Raw genomic sequence first — 10,902 nt, forward strand, 5'->3', positions numbered from 1 at the left:
TGTTAAAACCCCCTTAAAGGACTTGCATCTAAACAATGTTTTACATGTCCCTAATACATCCAAGAATCTTGTCTCTGTTCATCGTTTTACCCTCGACAACAATATTCTCATAATTTTTTACCCTTACTCTTTTGTGGTCAAGGACTTGGCAACGAGGAGAATCATCCTTAGAGGAAAGTGTGAGGGAGGCTTATATCCACTCATATCATCATCTTCATCATGGTCGAATAAACAAGCTTGGAGTGTCACCAAACCATCCTCGGCAAAGTGGCATAGTCGTTTGGGTCATCCTTCTTTAGTTATAGTTCAGCATGTCCTTAGTAAAAATAAGCTCTCTTATGAGCCTAGTTCTGAGTCAGTTTGTGATGCTTGTCAACAAGCTAAGAGTCATCAGTTACCCTATCCTATTTCTACTAGTATTTCCACTGCTCCTTTGCAACTTGTTTTCTCAGATGTATGGGGACCATCCTACCTCAGTTGGTAGATTTTCATACTATGTAAGCTTTATTGATGATTATAGTAAATTTACCTGGATTTATTTGCTAAAGAAACGATCCAATATTTTCCAAGTCTTTAGCAATTTCCAAAACCTTGTTGAACATCAATTGAATTCCAAAATTCTTGCCATGCAAACCGATTGGGATGGTGAGTATGAGAAACTAAATTCTTTCTTCCAAAATATTGGAATTTCTCATCACGTTTCATGTCCCCATGCTCACCAACAAAACGGGTCCGCTGAACGCAAACACCGTCATATTGTTGAAGTAGGCCTAGCATTGCTAGCAAACGCTTCCATGCCTCTCAAATTTTGGGATGAAGCTTTTCTCACTGCCACATATCTCATAAATATTCATCCTAGCAAAGTCATCAACTTTGAGAATCCCATCACTCGTCTTTTTGGTATTTCACCAGATTACAAGTCTCTTAGAGTATTCGGATGTGCTTGCAAGTCTCTTAGAGTATTCGGATGTGCTTGTTGGCCCAACCTCAGGCCTTATAACACATGCAAACTTGTGTTTCGTTCAAAAAAATGTGCTTTCATCGGCTATAGCCCCATGCACAAAGGAGTCAAGTGTTTTGACATCTCTACGGGACGAGTATATATCTCCAAAGACGTTGTGTTTAACGAGTCAGTATTTCCTTTTGCTTCATTTCATCCCAATGCCGGTGCCCTCCTTCGCCAAGAAATCCAAAGCAGATACATCTCTCTTCATTTATAATAAGGCAAATATAGTGATTTTTGTGCTTATATATGTTGATGACATCATAGTTGCAAGCTCATCACAAAATGCTACTAATGCTCTCTTGCGTGATTTGGGTTCAGAGTTTGCATTGAAGGATCTAGGTGACTTACATTTCTTCTTGGGCATTGAAGTTAAGAAGACTCAAGATGGCATAATGCTAAATCATGAAAAATATGCTACTGAACTTCTAACTCGTATGGGGATGAAGGATTGCAAACCTTCACCCACGCCATTGTCTTCTTCAGAACAACTTTCGGCATATCAAGGAGAACCACTTAATGAACGAGAAAGTACAAAGTATAGGAGTGTTGTTGGAGCTCTACAGTATTTAACCCTGACACAGCCAGACATATCATTTGTTGTATGTTTGACACGAAAAATAATAACAAATAACAATGGTTATTGTGTTATTATCTCTCTACGCGCCAGGGGAAATAAAAAATTGCGGGCGTGCCAGTGTACTAAGTACACAAATAAACAGAGGGAAACATGCACTTTATTAATATCTCACTGGAGAAACAAAATTACAAGATCCCTTTACATATGCGCTCCGTGGCTTATTAGCGCGGCCTGCCTGACTGTGGCGATTGCGGTCTCCTAGTTCCCGGGGCCTCGGAAGGCTCCCGGTTAATTACTCCCGCGGGTTGCTCCGCGAGATACCTCCGATTAAGCTGTGTGGTCGTCTTCGTTGTCTTCGCTTCTCGTCCTCCATGCATGATGATGGTGATGTGTGTGTGGGCAGCGGCAGAGCCCGTGTCCTCGTCGGTACACGCGCCGCAAGTGGCGTGGCCTTAGCGGTGGCCGCGTCCGCCCTCGCCGTCGTGCCTCGTCGGTCTTGGCGGCGTTGGAGTAGTTGGTGTTGGGGTAGCACGGGTCGCGCTCAGCTTAGACTTCTCGACGACCGGTTACTTCATCGAGGTATTCAAGGGGCTACGCCTTGCGGGAGTAATGGTTTGGAGAGACCGGCATTTGTGTGAAAACTGACACGCTCTCACGTTGGCATGGCCGAGGTGGTTGGCGCCTCGTCTCGGCTAGACACCAAGTATTTGGCGGTTGGCCAAGGCAAAGGGGACCGCCCCACGAGGCCGTGGAAAGGTGGCGTTGTAGAGGCCGCGTCGCCTTGGACTGGTGCTACGCCAAAGGGTGACCTATACGTCGGCGACGCCGTGGACCTGTACGCCAAGGACCTGTTCGCCACGGTAGGTGCACCTTTCGAAGGAGGGACCGGTCTTGTACTGTGTTGCTGCAAATTCCGGCTCGGTGAAGGATCTGTACTCCATTGACCTGTTCGTCGGGGACGCGTGCCTCGTGAAGGAGGAGCCGGTCATGGAGGCTCGTCGTTGCGGACGCTGGTTCCGTCAAGAATCTGTACACCATGAAGGGAAAGGCGAGTCTCGGGCTGCATCGTCAGCGAGCTCCGGTTCCACCGTGCCGTCTCTTTCAAGAGTGTGATGCAAAACCTGTATGCCGGTGACCTGGGTTCGCCATGGACCTGCCTGCCGAGCTCTGATTTCGTCGCCGTCTTCTCCGAAAAGCAATACGCCAGGCCCGTTCATTGTGACTGGGACGTGATGGACATGTGCACCGGAGAGTCGGAGACCTGTACGTCGCGACCTGAAATCATGACCTATTCGCCGGGCCATGATAGAGTACCGGGGCTAGCGATTGGGCCACGTCGTTGGCGAGCTCCGGCTGCTCCCGAGTCGAAGGTGGCACGCGAGGATAATGGGCTCGGTGAAGAGCGGAAGGAGACATGGCACAAGTACATCATGCCGGCGTCGTCTCCATGCCCTCGGCGAGGCCCTCCTTTGTGTGGATGGACGACTTCTCCACCGTGACCGTGTTCTGCATTCACGCATGAGGGATAAGAGAGAGTTAGTTGGTAATTTTACCTGCCGGGAAGATCAACTTGTCGTCCATGGCCGTCCAGTCGGTTTCTCTTGCTTCGGGTGCGTGTAGCCAACGAGCGCCTCGGCCAGATGCGATCGTGTCCAACTCAAGCTGCTCCTGTAACTTTGCGTTGCGTGGGTGATATAGATGGTATGGATGGATGTGTGCTACGTGATGGATGAATGTGTGCGCTTGTGAACGGATCTCCTGATGGATGGATGTGTACGTTGGTAGCCGGCGAGTGCGGCAGTGACGGATGGATGTGGTGCTTGGTCGCTGGCGAGTGCGGTGGTGACGGATGGATGTGGTGCTAGCGGGTCTTCTCTCTGGGCATGCGTGAACCCCTCCTGCTGCCGAAGACGTGTGTATTTATAGGCAAAAGAGATAGACGGCGCGCGAGGAACCATTCGGTTGTTCCGATCTTCTTGGAAAGAGATAGACACGAGCGTGCTCAACGCAACCGCTTCGATACTTATCTCCTCTTCTTCTTGACGTGCACGCTCCCGGGTGTATTCTTCTTAGTAAATAAATATACCTATGTACACACCGGCCGTCACGTCCCACCAACCTGATGGTATTGATGTACACCATCTTACGTACAAAGCCTGCATGCAAAACAAAGACTAGAGAAAGGATGGGTACTTGATCGCTGTGCGCATACTTGCCTTCTAACCGGATGACTGATCTCCCCACTAGAGATACACATAGGGTATTTGGAGATGTATAAATACTTGCTGTCCAGGGCGCCGGTATACGGGTATTTGGAACTGACGCGCAGGCGTTCGGGTGTATGTACGATTCAGCGAGGCGTCGACGGGGGCTGCACCGAGCCTTTGCATCTGCATAGTTAGCTAGATACATGATCAAATACGTGTGGTGTAGCTCATACTATGCATGTAATTGACAAGTATACGTGCATGCATGCATCAGTACGTAGCCCCTTTCCCATGCACAAACGACAAGGCCAAAGATGAGCTAGTACGTGCACGTACTAGTCTATGTGTAAATATACACATATGCTTCCTCAAATTTCCTGCTCTTAAAAGAAAAATCATCAAATATTCAAAATACATTACGAGAGATCCATAAGAACACTGGAAAAAAAATGACAAAAAGTCGTCGAACATTGTAAACAAGGTTTGTCAATATCTGCATGCTCCTACCTCCACTCATTGGACGTCTGTCAAAAGGATTATACGATATATTAAGCATACTGTGAGTTTGGGACTTCAGTTTAAGCGTTCGAATTCTACACTTGTTAGTGCCTTTTCTGATGCTGACTAGGCTGGATGTAGTGATGACAGAAAGTCGACGGGAGGATTTGCAGTATTCTTTGGGTCAAACCTTATATCTTGGAGTGCCAGAAAACAAGCCACAGTGTCAAGGTCAAGTACAGAGGCTGAATATAAATCTCTAGCAAATGCAACTGCTGAAATTATTTAGGTGGAATCATTGCTTCATGAGCTAGGAATTAAGCAACATCGTACATCTTGTCTATGGTGTATTTGGGTGCTACTTACCTGTCTGCTAATTCAGTTTTTCATGCTAGAACCAAGCATATTGAGATAGATTTTCATTTTGTACGAGAAAGAGTTGCTGAGAAAAAGTTGGAGATACGGTTTATTCCATCCAAAGATCAATTGGCAGATGGATTTACTAAAGCTCTTCCAGCAAGGCCTTTTGAGGAGTTCAAGAGAAATTTGAATATAGGATAGTTTAGATTAAGGGAGGGTGTTAGAATATTTGTTTAAACCTATTGTAATCTAAACCTTCCTCTATCTGAACTTCTCTCATTTCCTTCTCTGACTCCTCATCGATGAATCCTAGCGATCGTCGCATACTTGTACGCCACGGCAAGGGCTTTTCCTGTCTCTTATAAATAAACACAATGCGACTCCCATCGGCAGTAGGAACACTTTCACAAATCAATCTTACACTAAGTATTAAACACAGTGTGTGCCCGTGCCTACCGCCAAGCACCTTGACGGTAGGGTTGTGCAGGCTACCGCCAACCGGGCTGGCGGTAGCGATGTTTCCTACCGCCAAAGTCTCTGGCGGTAGGCTGCTATACCCTACCGCCATGGACTCTGGCGGTAGCAAAAGGGTCAGATCTCGAATTTTTTTCAAACAAGGGTCAAATTTTGAATAGGTTTCAGAAAAGGGTCAAAACACGAAATTTAGCCACGCAACGGCATGACCAACTTAGCAAAGCTGTGGATCTGGATGTACTTATATTCCTCATGTTTAATTATATACAGCATATTCTTGGGCTTCGTGATATTGTATATATGTGCATGGTGACAAAATCTCTGCCCATTGCTTTGGATCGTCCCAAATATTTATTTTATCCCGTCAGAGGATAACTTGTACGACCCACGCTCTCTTGTGCACCGTGGTCGGGAATGCGCTGCGTCGACTCGCGTCTTCCAGTGCTGGAGCCGAGGCTGTCTAGGAGCGCGCGCTTGGCGGCGGAGCTCAAACGCGCGTGAAGAAGAAGCGGCACGCCGGACGCCGGAGCTGTCGAGGATGCCGTAGTAGAAGGGCAGCGCCGGCGCGCGCGGGCAGAGGAAGACGGCCTTGTTGGTGGCACGCAGCGACCCACTCGCGGTAGACCGGCCCGCAGGTAGCATTCCTCGCAGACCCGCACAACGCCATGGTGATCCTATGGGTGGTGTGGCCGAGGCAGTCGTTAAGCTTATATCTATACTAATATAAAAAGACTCAAAGAGGTAGATCCAAACCATCTAGACCATTAAATCATGTTATCTAGCGGTTCAAATCGCTTCAATGTTGAGCATCAAACACGTTTAACATTCTAATTACCCATCACTGCCATTGGTTATAAACATGTTTTGGCTCAACGCTATCCCATGAAATCTGTCGTGTAATTAATATCCTACCATTGCCGTGAAAAAGTAATTGATATATTACCAAATACCAACGTGCAACAGATATATCTTAACTAATATAAGGTGCAACTAATATCCTACCTGATATAAACGGGCATTGCATATACATTATTACTAGTTGTACAATAATGCTACACCTACAAACCCTTACGAAGCAATTACAAAATCTTCCATGTTAACCTCCCCCCCCCCCCCTCAGGAGCACCTATTTCTCGCATTCAGCGAGTGAGCAGGTTTCTCTCGCTGAAGCGTTTCCCCTTGGCGGGCCGGCCCACTCGCGCCATGAATGAATAGAAAAAGTAGGACAAAATGAGGGCCGAAGGATTCAAACTTGGGTCATTTGAATACTGCGGAAAGCTGCTAGCCACTACTCACTTCGCATTTACAAAAAGTAGGACAAAATGAGGGCCGAGGGATTCGAACTTGGGTTCGAACTTGGGTCGTTTGTATACTGCGGAAAGCTGCTATCAACTACTCACTTCACATTTACATAGGAGTCGAACCCTAGTTGAGGTAAAAGATTGGACCTTTTTTTCATTTCTCTATTTTTTAATACTTATTCATTTTTCTTCTCCATTTTCTATGTTTTCTTTCTTTTCTTTTTTATTCTCCATTTTTTTCATTCTTCTTGCATTTGTTTCTTCATTTTTCACTTTTTTATTTTTCATTTTTCTTTCTTCATTTTTTGTTTTTTCTTATGTTTGTTTTCGTTTTCCCTCTAATTTTTTTACATGTCAAAAACATTTTTTATAACAGGTGACCAACATTTTTTGTATACACATTCAACATTGTCCAAACGCAATTTCAACATTTTTCAAAAACTTGTTTAACATTTTTATAGTTATTCAAAAAAAGTTCAAATACTTAATCAACAGTTTTCTTACTTATTCAACATTTTCTTACACTCGTTCAACATTTTTAATACCTATTCAACATTCTTTTAAATACTTGTTCAACATTTTTAATACATATTCAACATTTTCAAATACTTGTTTAACAAGTTTTTAAAAATTATTGAACAAGTATTAACAAATTTGAATGAGTATTTGAAAATATTTGAACAAATATTTTAAACTATTGAGCAAGTATTACACAATGTAGAAAAGGTATTTTAAAAATGTTGAATAAGTATTAAAGAATGTTGAACGAGTATTTCAAAATATTGAATAAGTATCAAAATTATTGAACAAGTATTTGAAAAATGTTGCATAAGCATTAGAAAATGTTGAAAGAGTATTTAAAAAATGTTGAAAAAGTATTTAAAGAATGTTGAAATAAGTACTAAAAGTTGAACAAGTATTTGAAAAACAAACGTTTGTACAATTTTGAAAGTGTATACAAAAAATATTGATCACTTATTAAAAAGATGTTGAATAGGTATTTGAAAAACAATGTTGACAAGTATTTAAAAAATGTTGATCATGTATATATAAGTGTTGAACAAGTATTTGAAAAGTGTTGAACAATTATTTAAAAAATGTTGAACAAGCATTTGAAAAGTGTTGTACAAGTATTTGAAAAAATGTTGAACAAGTATTTAAGAAAATGTTGAACAAGTATTTTAAAAAATATTCACAAGTATTTGACAAAATGGTGAACAAGCATTTGAAGGGAAAACCAAAAATAAACAAAACCTGGAGAAGAAAAAAAACAAAAGAAAGTAAAAAAAAGGAAAAAGGAAAACTAAACAAAAAGTGGAGAAGAAAAAAGGAAACGAAAAAACAGAAGAAAATAACGTGAAAACAAAATTGGGAAACCGGCTTCACTCGCCTAAACTTGGATAGCATCTCATTCCTATCACGAATCAGATCCCGTCATGGAAACCTTTGATCGAATCAAGCTTTCACCCTTAAGTTATTTTTCTTTTTCTACGTAAATGTAGCTTTGCTCGCCTATAGTACGTTATCGACTGTGCCAATGTTCAACCTTCGGTGAAAATTTGGTTCACGGACGACCAACGTAGGCATAGTTGGTCTGCGCACCGACCGCTGTCATGTAGGGCAGGCAGGCCAGCCAACATTGCATCCGCAAGCTAAGGTGACGCACACGACGGCCATGGCCGCTGCCCACGCGCGCAACGGTGGTTTGCTGCATGAACGGCTCGCAACGCAGCCTGAGCCGGCCGGCCGCACTCGCCAGCGGGCCAGTCTGACGTCGCGCCCGGCACTGCTTGGGTTGTGAGCTAGCGCTGCGTTTAATTCCCGTCAAGTTGAAACTGAGAGGAAGGTGCAGACAGCATGGAAATCGAAGTTCTCTTTGGCCACTCGATCCATGTCGACAGAGACAGGGCACGTATAGTCTATCCTGAAATATTGCGATGCCGATTGCTCAAGAGAATGTAAGAACTACGATGTGCGGTCTGCAGCACAGAGGCAGTGTGCATGTACTAATTAATTCCGTATTTGACGTTTGATGGTACGTACTGTACTATAATATGTTTTGGGGTGCATGGAATAATACACAAACAAAGCAGAATGACACAAGAACTTCCACCCACATTTATTTCTGATTGGTACAGACTAAAAAGACTCAACTGGCCGACGTAGAAAAAGAACACACTCACACGACACACACACACACACAAGCAAATAAAAGCAAGCAAGGAACAGGTGGACATCGACCGCTTGAAACTAACATGCAAGAAGCACACATATCAAACGAACTAGAGGTCTTGCATGCACGAAGAGACCTCCCGCGCGTGCTCATTAGCAGGCCTTTTCCCTGACGCACTGCACATTATTCTGGGCAGTTTTGCCCTGAGCCTTCCACTTCTTCTTCATCTCGCACATGCACGAGTGGCCTCCAAAGGCTACGCAACAGTCCACTTGAACCTTGATCGTACCCGTCGAAATAATCCTGTCGGCAGTGGCAATTTTCATACCTCTTCCACAGCTCTCGTAGCACGCATTCACGACGTTCTGATCGACAACGCCGCACGTCGGCGCACCGCCGACGGCAGGTACCTTCTGGGCGGCAGCAACGGCGCACATCAGCGCGACGAGCGCCGCCATGGCAACGAGCCTCGGGAGCATTGCTACTGCCATGAACAGATCGATGCAAAGATGTAGCTGATGGAAGGTCGATGCACTCACTCACTCACTGCTTATGCCTGGTGTGGGTTGTTTTGGTGTGGAGGTCTGCCGAGGCTTTTATAAAGCTAGCTAGATAAGGCGTGGGCATTTGGAGTCCTAGCTGGACTCGATTAGACATCACGTGGCTACCATGCTTGATCACGTGGGCTATCAGTGGCTGATCACGTGGGCTATCAATCGCCACCTGACATATTCCTCATGCTTGGATCTGGATCTAATTACATTCCTCATGTCTAATTATATATATTCTTGGGCTTCGTGATATTCTATATCTGTGCATGATGACAAAATCTCTGCCCATTGCTTTGGATCGTCCCATTTATTTATTTTATCCCGTCAGAGGATAACTGTACGACCCACGCTCTCTTGTGCACCGTGGTCGGGGATGCGCTGCGTCGACTCGCGTCTTCCAGTGCTGGAGCCGAGGCTGTCTAGGAGCGCGCTTGGCGGCGGAGCTCAAACGGGCGTGAACAGGAGGCGGCACGCTGGACGCCGGAGCTGTCGAGGTTGGCAGTGGTGCTCGGCGTGCTGGCCGAGGCGGCAAACTCCATCAACGGAGATGAGAACACTGGTCGTCCGGTTCAAGAAGGCAGGAGAACAGAGCCGTGGCGGGGATGGTTTCGCGAATGTCGGCGGCGGGCGCCCGAGGTCAAGGACGCAGCCATGGCCCGATGGCCGACGATGGACACCGGCGGAGCGACAGCAAGGCCAGATGAGAGAAAAAAATACGCGTTCTTCTTCAGCTCGACCCATCTTGGCCTGTCCAATAAATTTTGGGTAGCTCCGCCATTTAATTGAGAGAAAATTTCTTATTTGATACTACTTTAAAATATGATTTCCTATTTAGCTGTGGAGAAAATTGCTTCCCTTCTTGACAATCTAGTTTTAATTTCTTTCCCAATATGACACCCTAGTGCATTGTGTTCACTAACGGTGTTAAAGACAAACATGAAAAGACCTTTTTATCCCTAATGCATAAGGTGACTAAAAATCTATACATGACAATATCTATGATTATGTTACATATTTGGTCATGTCAAATGACCAATTGAGATCTTATAATTTTGTCAACGAACTGATTTCAATCCAAAAACCTCTGATTTTAATTTAAAAAAATGAAAATTGGGCAGAGCCGTAATTTGATCCCAGATCTCTCTCTCTCCCTCTCTCTCTCTCTCTCTCTCTCTCTCACACACACACACAATATGCATCACAACATGAACAACTACCAGAAACATCCATGTTCACACATACATTACATTTAGGTTCACATTCATCACATAAATCAGTACTAGTTCACATGCATCGCATACTGTTTCACATATAAGGTCAAGTCCACAAGTACTCCCTCCGTTTCTTTCTACTTTATAGAAAAATATGAACATGTACAATACTAAAATTATATAGTATGAAAATACGTTTCATGATGCATCTGATAATATTGATTTCATATTGTGAATGTTTATATTTTTAAATATAAAATTAGTCAAACTCTACAAAGCTTGACTTTGACCAAACCTTATATGCGGACTAAAAAGAAACGGAGGGAGTACATCACATTAGCAGCACAAAAAAAACTCCAAAAGTAACCATGACATTAAAAAAAACATATGTAAATCACACGCTAAGCCTTCTTTTGCTTCTTGTGCTCATTGAAGGGCTTGCAAGGTTAAATATTTTGCTTCTTGTGCACATGACCGGCCGGAGAACGGAGTACTGTGTCACGCAGCGCTATCAAGTCGACCAATCAGGTCGAATCACACGGAT

At 44.2% G+C, this 10,902-nt stretch overlaps 1 protein-coding gene across 1 annotated transcript; it reads right to left on the bottom strand.

Annotated features, from left to right (window-relative positions):
• Nucleotides 1–8,518: 8,518 nt before the first annotated feature.
• On the bottom strand, nt 8,519–9,159 carry LOC119352234. Its single transcript, XM_037618936.1, has one exon. It carries the CDS (start codon nt 9,085–9,087, stop codon nt 8,749–8,751), a length of 339 nt encoding a protein of 112 aa, XP_037474833.1. The 5' UTR covers nt 9,088–9,159; the 3' UTR covers nt 8,519–8,748.
• Between the last annotated feature and the right edge of the window lie 1,743 nt (nt 9,160–10,902).

This window comes from Triticum dicoccoides, chromosome 2A, assembly GCF_002162155.2.
Source record: "Triticum dicoccoides isolate Atlit2015 ecotype Zavitan chromosome 2A, WEW_v2.0, whole genome shotgun sequence".
Taxonomy (NCBI): domain Eukaryota; kingdom Viridiplantae; phylum Streptophyta; class Magnoliopsida; order Poales; family Poaceae; genus Triticum; species Triticum dicoccoides.